The 17458-nt window shown below is 43.8% G+C and overlaps 2 protein-coding genes and 1 long non-coding RNA gene across 6 annotated transcripts in view; 1 reads left to right on the forward strand and 2 right to left on the reverse strand.

Moving 5' to 3' along the window:
* Nucleotides 1-4459: 4459 nt before the first annotated feature.
* Nucleotides 4460-7046, reverse strand: LOC119012595 (G-protein coupled receptor 6). 2 transcript variants are annotated; one of them, XM_037086568.1, is made up of 2 exons: nucleotides 6728-7046; nucleotides 4460-5604 (listed from the first exon to the last, which is right to left on the reverse strand). In XM_037086568.1, the coding sequence occupies exon 2, from the start codon at nucleotides 5584-5586 to the stop codon at nucleotides 4579-4581; it is 1008 nt and encodes a 335-aa protein (XP_036942463.1). In that variant the 5' UTR covers nucleotides 5587-5604; nucleotides 6728-7046; the 3' UTR covers nucleotides 4460-4578. The 2 variants fall into 2 exon arrangements, with proteins under 2 accessions (XP_036942463.1, XP_036942465.1); XM_037086570.1 differs by having other exon boundaries at nucleotides 4460-5702.
* A 907-nt stretch (nucleotides 7047-7953) lies between these two features.
* Nucleotides 7954-17453, forward strand: LOC119012077. Its single transcript, XR_005072360.1, has 2 exons — nucleotides 7954-8404; nucleotides 15958-17453. It is a non-coding gene; the product is annotated as an uncharacterized LOC119012077 (long non-coding RNA).
* fig4a (FIG4 phosphoinositide 5-phosphatase a) overlaps nucleotides 11545-17458 on the reverse strand; it is a 48997-nt gene continuing 43083 nt past the window's right edge. For 2 of the 3 annotated variants that reach the window (XM_037085544.1, XM_037085547.1), the window contains one exon: nucleotides 11545-14451. In XM_037085544.1, the coding sequence (XP_036941439.1) occupies nucleotides 14274-14451 (178 nt within the window). In that variant the 3' untranslated portion in view covers nucleotides 11545-14273. The remainder of the gene's footprint in view (nucleotides 14452-17458) is intronic. The other variant, XM_037085546.1, reaches the window with a different exon arrangement.

Here is a 17458-nt window from a genome sequence, read left to right on the forward strand (position 1 = left end):
ATAGCTAACTGAGTAATAGTAATGTTTCTATGGAGAGCATTTGCTACACCAGCGTAATTAATGTTATTAATGAGGGAATCATTCAACTGTGTACTTTGGTAATTGCCTGGAAAGCTGCTCAGGTCTGCCCCGTTCAAGCATTACATAATTCAAACACTGCTACCAGCTCCTATTTAGTCTAATGGATGTAAAATCAAAGTGAGGGCGCCACTGTCAAATTTCACTGTCGTTAATATCGACCTCTGCAACGATAAACAGTCCACTTTGCTGTCGAGGAGTGATGTCGCAGACTTATAGATACATTTAATGACTTTTTACGTTTTTATTGTTCTGACTTTTTGCTGCCAGTCGCTCGTGAAAAAAAAAACGAGTTCCTGACACAGTCAAAATATGAATCTTATTTCTTTAGCTGGGTTGATACCGACAGATACGAGTTTCCAAGCAAATAAATAGATGTGTGAAGGCAAGGAAAAAAAAAATCAAATTCAATTAGATCGCGATGAACACCTGCAACACCTGAGCAGAGATAAGTTGTAAACACAACACTGATCTATTGTCACCTCTGAAGTTGATACAGGGATACCTGTTAGCAAAATCTGGCTTAATTATTTATGTCCTTAAGATTAGGAATGGCAATAGTTTATTTTTAGTTGTGTTTCTGGCCACGTGATGGATGTTTGCTCTCTTTTTGTAGCTCTGTTTTTGGTCTCCACCACCTCCACGAGAAAATACCTCACTGTTTAGCTGCTTAATGCCCCACTACAGTCATCAGCTGACAGTGTGTCTAATATCATGGTTGTTTACAGCATGTTCCCAGTCAAAGGTTGCTCCTGTAGCAGCTGAGTTTGTATGTTTCTGATCGCTGAGTCTTATAACTGTGTGACGGTGAAGCGTTGACATGGAGCGTTTACCCTACAAGCGTAGTTATGCTCACACAAATGAGTCAGCGCGGTTATAAAATGCGACTCTTTACACAGCGGCCGGTTGCCACGGGTTAACACTGCGAGCCCTGCGGACAGGCATTCTGCTGCCGGATTCACCGGCTGACCAAAAGCGGCACCTGTCGAGGCGGAGAAAATAACAAGTTGAACAAACATCTCACAGGCGCTTAGGCCTCAGTGTGCAGTCCATTAGCGGCCTCCAGCTTCCTTCACCTTTCCCCCACTTTGTGATCAGCCTCAAAGCGACTTCACAGCTTTCAAACTGAGTAGCATTATGGTCCACAGGAGGAGCCAGTGCAGCAGTGCAGTTTTTTTTCTATTCGCGGTTGTGTGAGTGGGCGAAAGCGGGTCAGGAGTTAGAAAATACATTTTTTAAATTAAAAGGCAGTTTTTAGACATTGTGAGAAGAGCCATCCTGAAGCACACACACCTGTTACAGCTAACAAAACATGACAAGGAACAGATGCTTTTGTGGAGTGGTGCTGTGGACGTAAATGTAGAATACACATCAGACAAATTGAACAAATACTGCTGTATTAGAGAAAACATACTTTTTTTTTTTTTTTACTAATAACATAATATGCTAATGAAGAAAATGCTGTTGTCAGTGCTTGAAGTGGGATTCACCAAGTTAGCTGGAGGTTGGAGTTGGAGATTAAAGCTGAATGTTGCGCAATACAAAAGAAAAAATTCTAAAAAAAACATGACTCAGAGGTAATGCAATGTATCGTGTGGGAACGTAATTACCAGAGCATGTGAGACAGTTTGCGAGGGAGTGAAAATGTTGTTTGCAAGGACGAGTCAAACAGAAGACACGATTATTTCAACTGATAGAGATTCCCTGGTGTGTGCTAGCCTCAGATTTAAAGGGTACTCCCAGTTTTTGTTCAGGCCCCAATGTTTTTACATATTTTGGAGTTTAAATGACTGAAAAGTTTAGAGACCTTTTCCTTTAGAGCCTTTTTGTTTAACCGGAATCAACCGTTATATCGCCCCATTCAAAGCCACCAGACTCCTTCAACAAAAACAGGGGTGTTACCCTGCAGAGCGATGGGAGACGCAGGGCTACCTCAGTGTCAATGAGTTAGTTTGTGTTATCGTATGACTTTGGTGACACGTTATTGTATCATGCTTCAAACTAACCCTTTAAAACATTTGCCGTCCTGAGGAAGCAGAAAACGACTGCGACACTGACCAACAAAAACCTGGTCTAAAGTCAGTGGTGCATTTAAAGGGCAATTTCAGTTCATTTTTCATTTTTTTCTTGTGCATATGCTCCAATTAGGGTTTAGGCAGAAACACCACTTGCTTAGTCTAAGAAAGCATCATGTTTTGGCTCTAAATACCTGTTTTTTATTGCCACAAACTTGTCTGGAAGCAGATTCCATTTCTTCTGCATTTAAGCTGTTTAACTGGTAAAAGTAGAGCTGGACACCCATGCACATGTGCCACGAACGTCAGGTTAGCGCAGGTGATGCGGACGTACTTTAAAAGTCTGCTGTTGGCTGAGGTGAAACTTTTGATAAAATAAAAGCAGGGCCCAGATAGGATTTCAGCAAGTCGATCGAGAAGTTGGCAGGTGACAAAAACAGATGAAGAGGGTGATGCAAATTAAAAAACAAAGAGAGCTACAAAAACGTAACTGGCAAAAAAAAAAGCGAGGAACAAAATCAGGAACCCTGGTGACACAACGAGGATCAAACGCAGGACGGGGGGTAACAGGGGAAAACACACAGGGACTAATAAACTAAAGAGGTGAACGCAGAAAACAAGCGGGAAAAAGACAAAGACAGGAAGTGTAAAGAAAAACATGACACAAGGGTTTCTTTTCAACTCAACGAAAACCTGGGACCATGATGGACGGTGCGACAGTGACCCAACATCAACAACATCAGGACCCAGAAGCTGAAGCAGCTAAATAGAACTCAGCCGTCCGAGGATGATGTAGGTCACACTTTGTTCCTGACACTGTGGTGATCATGTTGTTTTTTACATGATCTCATAGTCAGTTAGTGAAACATGTACTGAACATTTAAAGTGTGCTGCTGTCAGTTTAAAAAAAGCTTGGGCAAGGAGAAGATATTCTGTCCATGTAATCCAAACACACCTGCAGCAGGTCCACTACAGCCTCTTCAGTTGTGTGCGGCACTCGGATGCCCTCAGCCACTACCTGTCTAAACAGCCCGGCAGATAAACTGCTGTGTTTGTGGCAGCCAGGTTCATTCTAAGTCTTTTCACAGCAGCTGATGGTGGAGAGCGGACAGACTTGTGATCATTGCTCCTCCTGTGTCACACACACAAACACGTGCACCGTGGCCCTCTTTACTCCTGTGTCATTATTGTAGATGGAGATGAGACAAGTCGAGAGATAAGGCAGCAGTCCAAACAAACGTTTTCAGAGTGCATCATATCTTATCGCTTGCCACCATATACACCGAGGTCAGCACGGATGGTACAAAAAAAAATGCTAATGCTCATTTGACTTGTCGTCAGTGCGTTCATCACACCTGCTCATCCGGGAGTGGGAGGTGATCCAGACTGCCGAGCACACCTCAGACCACACAGCACATGTTTTCACACGTTTGTGGTATCTCTGTCAGTCTGTTTGCCTCATCCACTCTCTCTCTCTCTCTCTCTCTCTCTCTCTCTCTCTCTCTCTCTCTCTCTCTCTCTCTCTCTCTCTCTCTCTCTCTCTCTCTCTCTCTCTCTCTCTCTCTCTCTCTCACACACACAGACTGAGCAAACAGGAGTCAACTGTGTCTGGGTGTAAATTGAAGCTATTTTCAGGTTCAAGGTACCATTAGTCTCCTCAAACAGACCCACCTGTGCTCTGGAGGAAGAGGCTGGAACAAGGTGAAGAGGATACACACATATACACATACATATAAAAATGAAGATAAGTCAGGTGTAACGCAAGGACTCGTGCTGCAGTAAAGACACATGCTGGAGACACACACAGCTGGATTTTTCTTCCTTTTTATTTCCTTTTTGTAGAAAAAAAAGTGTACATCAAAGACGATACCATACAAAATAGAAAAATGGCACACGGTACTCACAAGTTTTCACGCACAACAAGGGGGGGCTTTACAATACTGCTTTGGCATTTAAAAAAAAATAATAATAAAACAAACACACACAAACACACACACACACACACACACACACACACACGGACTAAAGTGCAAAATTTTTCCAGTCCTTTTTCTCATTTAAGTACATTCACATTCAGGTTTGAATGTTTTTTTTTCTTTTTTTAGAAAAAAAACAAACTTTTTTCTTTTTTCACAGGAGTTTTCTTGTTCACAGCATTTTCAAAAAACAATAATAATAAATAAATAATAATCTCATCCTCACTCGTGTTGAGACATAATAAAGTGCAGATTACAGTATGCATGGGAGACACATTTCCAGCATCACACCTTCTCCTCCCCCCCAGCTTGTGTTTTGTAAAAGCATTCACTGTCAGTTTGTAAGCAGATTGTCGATGGTTTGTCTTTTTGCTCTGGCTTTTCTCTCTCTCACACACACACGCACACACACACACACACACACACACACACACACACACACACACACACACACACACACACACACACATTCACACAAAAGGAGCCCTAGTGTCTTTTTTTTTCTCTCATTACACTTCACTTGGTGACCTGGAGCGGTAGGCCTTGTTGGCCTGAAAGCAGCCGCAGAGCAGCATGTAGATGGAGCGCTGGATCTCCGCGTTCCTGTACGCGTAGATGATGGGGTTGATCATGGAGTTGTAGGTGGCCGGCAGCAGCGTGGCGTAGGTGTAGACCGACGGGTACTCCTTCTCCCCCACCAGGCAGTAGATGGCGAAGGGCAGCCAGCTGGCGCCGAATGTCCCCAAGATGATGGCTAGCGTGGAGACCCCCTTCTTGGTGGCCACGTAGTGCGACGTGGCGAAAAAGTGCTGCTGCAGGGCGATCTGGTGCGCGTGGTGGCACACGATCTTGCAGATCTTGAAGTACAGCGTGAGCATGAGCACGAAGATGGCGAAGAAGGACGTGGCCAGGAGCGTCACGTTGCTCCGGGTCAGGGGGCGCACGATGCTGCAGGAGGCCGGCTCGTCCAGGCAGTTCCAGCCGAGCACCGGCAGCAGGCCCAGGAACAGGGACACCCCCCAGGTCCCCACCAGCATCAGGTGCACGTACTGCAGCGTCTTCTCCGAGAAGTACGTCAGCGCGTTGTACAGGGAGAAGTAGCGGTCCACCGTGATGGCCAGGAGGCTGCTGATGGACGCGGTGAAGGAGGCCACCAGGAAGCCGACCGTGATAAGGCTGATGGTCTCGGAGGAGATCACGTACTGGAATACAAAGTTCAGGATTAATCCCATGCCGGCCAGCAGGTCCGCCGTGGCCAGGCTCCCGATCAGCACAAACATGGGCGTCCTGAGCGTCGGGGTGTAGAAGATGATCGCCACCACGATGGCGTTCTCGCAGGCGATGACGGTGCCCGACATGCAGAGCATGATGTCCCACGGGTTGATGGCGAAGTCCAGCGGGGCGGTGGAGAACTCCAGGCTGCCGTTGCGCTCTGGAGAGCCGGCCTCCATCCAGGGGAGCGCCTCTCCGGCCACAGGGCTCGCAGAGGAGTCGTTCACCACCAGCGACTCGTTCATGGCTGGATCCTGTCTGTCCTGAGAAGGCAGCAGAGGAACAAAGTTTTCTCTTTAGGTGTCTAGTCAAAATCAGGGTTTGTTGCGCGACAGCACCAGTGGACATATGAGCAGTCTGCCTAAAAGAAAAAAAAAAAATCACGAACCAAGCAGGTAACACCTATAATAACCACCACCAACAAACACCATCATTCAACACACAATTAAATGCTTTATAAGGCATTTATCAAGCAGTTGTAATGGTTTATAAACCAAAGGTGCAACTACACATTGAGAAAAGCTGTTTGACAAATGGATCAGAGAGCATTTCAGTGAAGGAACTTGTTATCTAAGGTTTGATTAACTCTAAATTAAACACGTGTTAATGGTGGTTCATGTAAAGCAGAATTTACCAGACTTACAGTATAACTCAGTCACAAGATATTCCACCCTGACACTGATTTTTTATTTTTTTTTTAATATATATACATAATTTCTCTGGCATCTACTTCACAGGCGGTGGTGGTGATGGGTGCTGGATTCACCTCCAGACTTGGGGCTCCATATACCATATACACAGTACATTTGACTTAAGAAAGAATAGCCAAGTAAAGTGGACTATTAAATTCAAGTCATATAAGCTCAGTATTAAGGTTTGAACAACTCAAACTACCTTATCGGTCGTTTTTAGGTAATCAGCTTCCTCACATTTTTTTTTTTTTTCAAGTTGGCAGATTTCATGCAAAACCCTGACAACAAGCTGAGTTTGATCTGTAGTGGTCTGAAGTGTAGATTCAGTTTCAGGGTGGATTATCCCTTTAAAAGTTTTCCGCAGCAGCTGACAGACTGGTGAGCTGTCCCTGGTGCTGAAACCACATCCACTCCATCCACAGAGAAAACTAAGTCCTGGCGTCATTCAGCGCATCAGTGTCCAAGTATCTTAATGATCTTAACAGTTTTTATAAAGACAACGTGCTGGTAAATAAAGTTGTTTTTAATCCACTAAATTGTTCAAATATTCAGAGGAGTTGGTTCTTACAGCCATCACTGCTCTCCTGGAGGGATTCTCTGATCTACTATAAAACATTTGCATCCAACAGAAACAATTATTTTCCATCATTTTCTAATCAAGGAACATGGTGTCTGGGAAGTTCAGAGTACCTACCTATAAGAGATATCAGATCGGATATCAGAGCCCTTTCGTCCGATGAGAGATGTCTTGTGTCTTTTATTTATTTATTTATTTATTTTTTCAATTTTAGAAATCCAAGTTTGAACGAACGCGATGGTTTCCCTCCCCCTGTGTCCTCGCTCCTCTCAGGTGAAGCCCTTGGTTTTGTTGTGCTTCCCAGGCATGGGGCAGACACTCAGGGCACGGGTGGTGTGAAGCATTGGCCGGTGTTCAGCTCGGTGAGGAAGGCGACTGTGAGCAGAGAGAGGAGGAGGAGGAGAGGGGATCCGAGCGGACACACGCGTGGCGAGCTTTAAACCCGACTGACGTCACGGCCGAGAGAGAGAGAGAGAGAGAGAGAGAGAGAGAGAGAGAGAGAGAGAGAGAGAGAGAGAGAGAGAGAGATGATGTCTGGCTGTGAAGAGAATGAATCTCCAGCCTCTTACACTCTCACACACCTTTCTCGTGAAAAAAAGTGAAGAAACTTGCAAAAATTTCCAGAACACAAGCTCTCAGGTCTGAGCTCTGCAGACATGTGGCTATTTTTCTTCTTATTTTTTAAATTTCTATTTCAGGTACATATGATTCAACCTGATACCATGCGAGCCTGTAGTTTATCCACTAACACAATGTAACGAAGTACATTTACTGTAGAAGGATTTGCAGCAAAGTGATGCATGTCTTGTAGATCAATAACTTAAAGGTGAATCCCAGAGTTTCACACTGAACACCTGGAGCTCACTCGCTGCTCATCAAGTTTCTTGACCCTTGACACGTTTGATACACAATTTCAAATAAGAACAATCAGTGCCGATGTCTGCCTTCAAATACATCGGCATTAGCATAACAAGTCTCCTGTGAATTAAAGGGATAGCTCGTGTTTTTTGAAGTGGGGTCATATAAAGTACATGTCTATCGTCGGTGTGTTCCCTATCATAGTCACCGATCAGCGCAGCCTCAGTTTGAAGAAGTAAAGAGCCGCTCCAGACCAGACGCTCAGCTTTGTACTGCAGTGAACGGGGTCCAGAGAAAAAGCAAAATAAACTGCCTAAAACAAGGCTCACCTAAAAAAATCTATAACAGTTCAAGTGTACGTTGTTTAGGGAAAATTCACACCACTTTACATGGCCGTCAGACCGCCCTTTCTTTTGGCACTACATTTTCTCAACCATAGAACCTCCGTATCCCTACGCATTAGCGCAACTGGGCAACAGGTGATCTGCGAGCGGCGAAAAACAGTGCGAGGCCCAGCTGCTGGACGAGAGGTTTACTTGCGATAAAAACGAAACTTAACAATTTCAGACACAGACATAGACCGTAGAACTTCCGTATCCCTGGCCATTAGTGCAACTGGACGTTATTTATACCCTATTTTTAAAGTCGAGGTCTTAGCTGCTAAGCTAAAAGTGTTAGCACACACACCCTGCCTGAAGTGGCTGCACGAGCTCCAATGCACCTTGATGTCTTTCCAAATAAATCTCGTGGCTTCCCTTTGAATTACTCGGGACGAGTTGTGTGGAGCCTTATTGTGTTTTTTCAGGTGTTTACTGACGTTTTAAAACCAGTCCGCATACACGTCAGCTGCTGAAAGCTGCAACAACGTCTCGCTGAGGAGCTCCGAGGACGTTTCGTGGACTACGAAACTTCACCTGCCTCTCCGTCTGCGTGAAGGTGAGCAGACAACGACTGAGTTTTCACTTTTCAAGCGAACGTTTGAGTCTTTAATGAGACAAGACGCATGTTGGGCAGTGAGAGAAAGTCAGAGCGAGGGACGGCGAGAGAGGACATGCAGAGATAAACGATTAGAGGCATTGTAAACACACACAGGGGGGGAGATGGTGTAGGCGTAACAGATGGCCTGGAACAAACGGCGGGCTAACAAGCTAATGCGCTCTGGGAGAAAGTTATCATGGAGACGTACTGTAGATATACTGTACAGTGTGCATAAAACATGTGAGCGATCTCCGGGGACAGCTGGGCTCCATCTACAGCGCTGCTTGTACATTTATGTATAGAGACGGATCCTGCTCGGCTTCAGAGCACCTTGCGTTCTTCATACCTGCCACAAGTTGTGACGACCACCTCAGACACAGTGATTCACATGTGATTCAACAATATTTATTAAGAACTTCAACGTCAAACCAGGAACAGACATCTCCTTACACTTGCTACGTACAGCTTTTTCTTGTGTTCTTTCCTCACCTTTATTTCTGCTCTCATTTTCCAATCATGCTGAATGATTTACTTTATTTTTTGCCGTGTATTGCTCGTTTTTCAGAACTGAGATGAAAAAAAGTTAAGGTGAGGATAAAATCAACAGCCGTCTTCGACTCAGGCTGGGCAATATATTAATCTGTTAACATTATCATGACGTCTCATCTTAGATTTGGGATGTCAGTTTATGGAGATACTGCAGCACAGTCAAATTATCTCCACATTGCTGATGATTATCAATAAAAATCACTTTGCGTTACCATTTTGTGCGTACCATCAGTCAGCCAGGCAATTTTGTCACAATAGTGATATCAAAGTATTCAGTCAGAAATATTGTGATGTTCAATGTTGCAGCATATCATCGAAGTAACCGCTAACTGTAGCTTCTGTTAGCTCGGTTAGCCATGCAACTAGTGACTTGGAATGGGAGCTCGGGGGACCAGGGGAGTGTTGATGTTAGCACTTATTGCAACTAACTTTTGCATAGATCACCATCACCTCAAAAATGCTGTTTCCTCACATTCTGTTGATAATTTTAGCTGTTTTCTGTTAAAATTTGTACATATTTCTCTCTGAAACAAGGTCCCGTGGTGGTACAGCAGAAGGGGAGAGAGTTCCCCTCTCCATAGCCACATTGCCCAGTTGCATCTTCAACTGCTCAAAAAAAACCGTCCCCTTTTCTTTTCCATGACATCATCTATTCCTACATCTCTTTTTTTCCCCACCAGTGGCTCTCAGCCGAAATAAGAAGTGTAGAACTGGTTGAGGACAGCTGTCAGGAACTGATTTCAGAAAGAATTTAATACATGTGGTTGCAAAAAAAAAAAAATAATAATTGAAATGTCAACGTCAATGATAACAATGGATGAAATGAGGAGAGGCAGTGGTGGGAAGTGGGGGGATTCAAAGCAGCAATATGGTAACCAGTTTTGGTTTCCAGGCAACAGCTGTTTGTCCACCTTTTGTCGGTGGACTGAGGCTGGAGAGGGGGTTGTCTTCATTCATAAGCTAAGCGGTCACATGAAGTGCCTAGTGACTCATGTCACGGACCTCGGCAGATACCCGACCTCACACAACAGCAAAAATACACCCCAGGATCATTTAGGACTGTTTTCTACGGAAGGGCTAAATTCAACAAATTGGACTTCCACCCCAACAGAAGCACGGCACCGCTGGCGACACTCACAAAAGCATTCAGTCTTTATTCTATTCGGGTGAGGAACGACGGCGAGAGCAGAGCCGCCCAGAAATATCAGTGACCGCATGCAGTTATTCATCCATACCCATGTGTGCTGAGAGGCTTCGGTGTAATGAGACACCTGCCATTAGGAGCATAAAAACATGGGGGAAAACAGGGCCTTACATGAAAGACCTCTCTTCCCTTCAAAACAAGAGACAAACTCTAACACCCGCCCACCAGTCGCCCTTCACCATGAAAAAAAACCAGACGGCAGCGCTCTCACTTTTAAGAGTGCACACGCTCTCACGTGCTCGTGCACAAACACAGCCTTGACCATAACACCCTTATGGTGATATTTACTCAGGAAAGAAAAAATATGGACCAGGTGATTAGTTACAGCATAGGTGGGCGAGGAAGCAGTGGCAGAAGAAAATTGAAACCCAACTAAGGACAAATTTTAAAAAGGATGTCTTCTTCTTTTTCGTCCTCAAATACTAGAGAAGAAACTGTATTCTCTGAAGGACATTTTCACGCCGATACACACATTATCGCTCCTGGAAACCAAACTGAGAGGATCAGTCACAAAATGAGCAGCAACATTTATGACCCACCTCTTTTAGTGTACTTGCCACACCAAAGATGTCATCGCGACCTTGAGTTTTATGATAATCGCCTGATTAATGAGCCACTGAAAAAAAACAAAACCTGTTGATGGCTAATAGCCCAGATTCAGTTAGTTTTGAACACAGAGTTCACGTCCTCCACAAAGGCCTTTTTTTCCCTTTGAATGACACAGGGGTTAAGAGGTCATCATGCCCACAGCTGATTTTAAGTGAGGTTTCTGTTAGCACCTGTGAGCAGCTGCCACTGATAACACTACGTTCATGTACAGAAGCTGAGGATTGTAATAACCAAAGTAAAGAGATCGTGTTGAAAACCGATGGATTTCATGTGACAGAAGAAGGTTCTGATTCATCTTACGTTTAAAGACATTTGGTATTTTTTTTAATGTTCCATGCAGAGTGGAAACTTTCAACCCTCTCATAAGAAGATGAAAAGTGCAGATAAAGTAGTAATGGTCACAGCGATCTGCCGTCATTCCCAAACCATTGCTATGGATGAGTTGAGAATGAGACCCAAATATCAATTTTCTTACACATTGGACCTTTTAATGCAGCAGTTAAAACTTATAAAACTTTACTCACTGCAGTTCATGAGTACGTTATTGATCACCATAACATCAGACACTCAATCGTTCATTCAATTAAGTATCTAAACAAATTATCAGAATAACATTACTCACCGATATACTCCCATTTGGGTCAGGATCCAAAGGTTAAACAACATCAAGAAAAAGTTATTTTGGTTGGGGAAAACCTTTTGTTATAATCCAAAGAAAAAGAACATTACATTTCTGAGCCATTGATGATGAAGAGTTTAATTATTACCATAGATAAGCCTTGGTAAAAGGCTGTAAACAAGTACATTGACACAAAAAACCCCCACATCATTTGTATAATTTGTGTTAACAGCAACCATAATAACTTAAAAAAAAACAACCTGAAACTGAGCTATGCTTATTCCATCTTGTAAAGAGCTCATTGCAAGGGAGAAATGAGCAGCGTACACCTGAAGTCCCCACAAAGCACCTGTATGTGATCACCATAAAGACCCTGCAGCGCTTCCACTCCACTTGTCTTCTTGAAACCAATCTACCCTGCGGCTCTTCATCACACTCGTTTTGAAGCCATTGTGATGTGTCAACCGCTTCTTGGAAAACCCCTTTGGAAGAAAGCCGTCCTTGTATGAGACCTACAGATCGCTGCGGTTGAGCTTGACGTATTAGTTGACAAAAGCAGGTAAAAATCACACCAACCATGACATTTCAAGGAACCACCGGAAAGAAACCTCTGGCAGCATCTGGGCAGAGAGCCACAGCAGCGGCCTTATCAAGCCAACCATTAGTGGAACATGTAGATGAAGCCTTCTGAGTCAGCTAAGTGGCTTCAAAGGCGGAGGAAAAGGGGGGCTGGGGGATACAGTGAGAGGCTCTCTTCACTTTAGGTGTGAAAACACATGCCGTCATCTCCATCTTTTATTAATTTGGTCCTAAATATGGCGGAGCAGGTATTTTTCTTTTCTTTTGATTCCCCTGTTGTTCTCCAACACATCACATGCTGGAGCACCCTCCCCATCGTCCTCAGGCTCACGAGGCACTGATGCAGAGACCAGTGGTCAATCAGCATGCCTACTGAATGTGTATGTGCGTGTGGGGCGGACTTCATCACATTTCACATTTTCTGACACCCGTGAGTAGAAGGCTGAGCGCTAAAAGAGTGTGATGAGGGAAGAAAAGAGAAAGTGTGATCGAGAGAACAAAAGGGGGAATAGGAGGCACGAGGGGTGAGAAAGGGAATTCTAGAAAGAAAGAAAGAAGAGACAGTGGAGGAGCGTGGGAGAGATGAAGAGAAATGACAGAGGCTGCGTGAAATATTCCACTTTTGAATGCGAAACACTGCGGAGAACAACAGAAGCACATGTTTTGGAGTGGAGTGCGGCGAGGACAACGTGTTAATAAATAAATGTTTAATTTAGAACCACTGTACACAGTAAAAGCTGACATCGGAAATGTGTACAAAACAAAATCAGTGTGTGGAATGTTAAACTAAGAAAGGGGATTGATAAACCCATAGCATCGATGTGTCAGTGATGTCTGCTGACAAACAAAAAATACTGGTTTAATCTAATGGCACAATGCAATGTGCAATATGAGTGAACCTGGATAAACTTTTACAGTAGATACAAGTCGTCATGTTGAGAGTCGTTCTTGAGAATTTAAGTAAAAAAAAAACAAAAACATATATATACATATATCTCTGTCTTGGCAATTGTTATAGCCTCAAATGACCTGAAACCTGTTTAACAGAATGAATAATAAAAACATTATAATCAACTCAAAGTCATAATTATAATCTTTGGGCCTGTCATCATATTAATGGTTCCAACGTGTAAGTTTCAATATTAAATAAAAGGTGCAGTATGTAGGTATTTAAGAAATGACCACCGTTCGGATTCATACTTAAAATATCACCAGAGTAACCGCTGACTGCTGCTAGCTGTAGCTGCCATTAGCCAGTTAGCTCAGTCAGCCGTGCAGCTAGCATTCCAGACTTAGAGTTTGATGAACCAGGAGGGTGTTGGCGTTTACACACTTAGCACAGGAAGCTTTGGACCGTGTCAGCTTTGGTTAGCATGCTAACTAAAATGCACATAGGGCACCTTTAAGAGTCAAAACAACTTAGATTAATTCACAGGTTTGAAATGTGCACATGGTTAAATACACTTTCTTAAAAGAGTTGCAATTAAAATGTTAACTCAGTGGGAAATACACGAAACAAATTAAAAAAAAAACAAACATAGGTAGCTTCTTTAAGGCATGTCGGCGTAGTGATGAAGAGTGCCCGCCCTTCCGATGTGCACCGTGGAACTTTATTTCACCAGTGACGCGAGACAAATAACGTTTTGATCCCAGTTGAATTGGCCCATGAATTACATGCTGTTTGTCAATTTGAATTAAAATTTTTTCAGAAAGTCGCAGTTTTAGTTTAGTTCATGCCCAATGAACTACATCGCTTCGATCAATATACGTCACCAACAAGGCTGTCTGCGCGGCACAGAATAAGAATTAAGAAAAAAAAAAAAAAGGTGAGAGTACCAATAAATCTCTCCATATAGTCAGCTCAAGTTATGTGAAAGGAGAGTTAGTCAGTTTTGTGAGCTAGCTAGTGTACGAGACCGGATCTATCGTTGAGGCGACGTCATATGGCCACTGTTGGGTGCGTAGTCTTTCAATCATGTGCTTGTACTTGTGTTGTGGTCTTGTACTGTAACTACCTTTTAAATCAACAAACGCAATTCAACGGGATCCATCATTTGTCCCTTGCCGTTCACTGCCATACATATTCTCTTTCTGAAATCTGACAACTGTTGAAGCTATTAAAACATGGAAACAACCTTGATTAAAAAAAAAAAAAGAAAAATCAATCCACATAGGTTAGTCCAAATCCAGTTGGTCTACTCCCAACAGCAGTTGAAACAAATTGGATTTTGCATGTTAACCGCAGAGATCCAGGATCCGTCCGTGTCTCACATGTATCTGTTCTTGACGTACTCCCTGTACATCAACATGTCGTCCCTGCACAGCACCCTCACCTGGCCCTGACCCGTCAACACATGGCTCTCGAACTCGTCCCGGCTGTCTCGATCAACCTGCGGAAGGGAAACTGCATAGACGCTGTCGTCCGGGAAGCAGGACACCGGCTCTCTGAGAGGGGGGACAAAGAAGACGGGGATGGGCACAGGCAATAATGAAAAGAATTCAAGAACTGCTTTTAGACGAGCCACGTGGTAACTATCTATAGTCCCAGAGGACTAGAAAATGTCTGAACCAAACCAGCAAGATCCAGAGAGAGGGGGGCCATTAAGAGGACTGTTAATGGAAACAACACGAGGATGGAGGAGATGGGGGCTTTTAAGGCAGAATTACTCATATTTTCAAAGAAGCCGGACTCTAAATCATGTCTCATCATCCCGAGAGTAGATTATCAACCGCGTGCCTGTCAGGTCGTCCACTCAGTCAGCTAGTTCCACAGCAGCTGCGGCCCTGCTGAGGAGGCTGTGCACATGGCCATGGGTGCATCTCAAATGCACTTCTTTGATTGGTGGCTTTTTTCACAGACACAAAAGACTAAAATTATAAACTCCACAAGTGTCAGGATGAACTCCCTAACTAGGGCTTCACAAAACGAGGATGGTGACCAAGCAGCCAATTTGAAACCAAAAGATGCACAGACTCGGGGTCACCAATAGGCTGAATTGCTGTGATGTTTTTGTCTGCTACTACTTTTTAAATCTCCTCCGTGGATTCTTTCCTTATTTCTGCTTGCCATGTAAGAAAGTGCATAAAAACTGGCGGCTGGGGAGACACCTCGAGACATCCCCCTGCGGTGCACACAGCTCCAGCCTTTGAGAAAAAGACTCCTCTGCACTTCTGGTCAATCTGCGCCTCATTTCCGCTGTGGTGACAACAAACACTCCATTTATGTGAATGAGTGAGCAAAAATGGCACATCAAATCAGGCATAAAAAAAAGTGTAATGGGCTCTGGTGAAACCATTTGGAAGGACATAAGAGCCAGAGTGTACACTAGATGTATTAATGTGGAGTGGAGCGATGCACGAGAACAAATACACAAAAGTGTAAAGGACTACATTTACCCTTTTTTAAATGCACATTAAATGTCACATGCTCATTTATGTGTTCTCAGCTGCGAAGTGGCACACTAGGTTTCAGTAAAATGGCACTGGGTCAGGCCATATTGTCATTTAAACAGACATGTCTTGTCTGTCTTTTTGACTTGTGGTCACTATCTACACAAAGTGGACATCTCAGCAGCCCGCAGAGATGATCTTTACAGCCTGTCTAGTGATGCGACATGTAGAGTAAAGCTTCGAAAATGTTTCCTCCGCACTGTGTCACAGTGGCCAAGATAGATGTCAAGTGTACAAAAGATGAGACTGGAGACTGAGACACAAATCTCTAGCAAATGATTCGATAAATATGAGCCTGTACTTCCAAGAAAAGCTGCACCACTAAAATTACACATGAATAGTTTGAGGAAAGGGAACACGTCGTTCTTAAAGTCGCTCGTAACTGCCCATTTATCTGGTCTGAGCTGATTATAATTTAAGGAGGAAACAAATCATCACACCTGACTGATGCTTGAACCCACCGCACTATTTATATCGTGTCCACTTTAATCCCCCACCAAGGTTTGCTGATGCCTGATGGGTCCAGAGCGGAACCAGGAAGAGGGAGGTGACTCCCCTCTCAACGGCCCCTGACAGTGGATACACGTTTTGGATGTTATAACAGCGTCTTAGAATAACACTGTTGCACAACAGCATACGACTCTGCTGTACCCTATGGACCCTGACGTGAGGAAATCAGCGATGGATGGGTGGACTGAGGAATGGCCAGAGCGAGGTGCAAATAGATTATAGGAGAAAAGGGGGGGATTTAAACTGAACACGGATGAAAAGACACTTCGACTCCCTGCTGTCTGAGGTTCGTTTTCTCTGCCACCTTTGTGTGAAGTGAAATGGCTTCGGCCTTTTCTGTCTGAGAAACTGTAATTTCTTTTTCCGTCAGTACAAAAAGAGACACGTCCGTGACGTTTCATCCAACAGCCTCTCCTTCAACCTTCTCCCAAGTCACCATTTTACATCTCATTAGAAGAGTGAGCGAGTGATCAATGTTCCTGTCAGACCAGGGCTGCATCACTGTATTTACAGACAGCAGTACAGTCTAATCTGTTCTCTTTCAAAGGGACAGCAGTTTGTCACCAAGAATTCAAAAGTTAATTTTTTGGACTGACACAACATTTTTGGTGCAGATATTCATGGTTACCGGAGGATGAATCCTTATGACGCTTGTGATCCACTACAGCGCCACCCTGAATTTGACCTTTTTGGTTTTGATTTCGTGACTACAACTGAATGGATTGTCATGACATTTGAAGCAGACTTTCACGTCCCCCACAGGAGGAGTCGCAATAAGAGCCGTGTTTCCGTGACATGTAATGCCGTCATGGGATAATTCTTTTTCTAATTTGTCCTTTAGTTGTGTTTCCTGTGTTTCCGGAAGCTAACATGGCACGAACATTTTAGTGTTGTTGCTGTGAGAATGTGAGCATGCTGATGTTAGCATCGAGCTAAAACCACTGCTCTGCTTAAATGACCAGTTAGCCGTTGCTCTGTACACCAGGGTAACAGCTAATGGCTAACTTGGCAAACTAGATGCTATAGTGACTCACTCTGGCCTCTTGAGGACAGTTGTGTTGTATTCTTGGACAGAAGGGATCACCACCATGAGCAGGTGAGACCTGAATTGGTATGTAGGTAAAATGAATTGGAAAGGTGGCGACCGTCCCCCCGAAGATCACAATTTGTCATGTATTCTAGCATGTTGGTGTCATTACATCATCTGGTTTCCTGAGTGGTTATAATCAGTAATTTTGCCTCGGCTATTCCCAAGCTTGTTTCTGCCTCTTTAACTGTCTCCCATGTCCATTTTTCTCTGTCCTTCATCAGTTTCTTGTGGTCTTTTCATAAACTTTAACAGTGATCCAAGGCTTCATCTGGCTTGTTTCCCCACGATAAACCTTCAAACTCATGGCCCTCTCGCGGCGATGCTTAACACTGAAGTCTTGTACAAAAATAAATAAAATCTTCAAGTGAAAAGAAAAATAAAAAGACACGTGCAGGTATTTTA

This window comes from Acanthopagrus latus, chromosome 22 (assembly GCF_904848185.1).
Source record: "Acanthopagrus latus isolate v.2019 chromosome 22, fAcaLat1.1, whole genome shotgun sequence".
Taxonomy (NCBI): Eukaryota; Metazoa; Chordata; class Actinopteri; order Spariformes; family Sparidae; genus Acanthopagrus; species Acanthopagrus latus.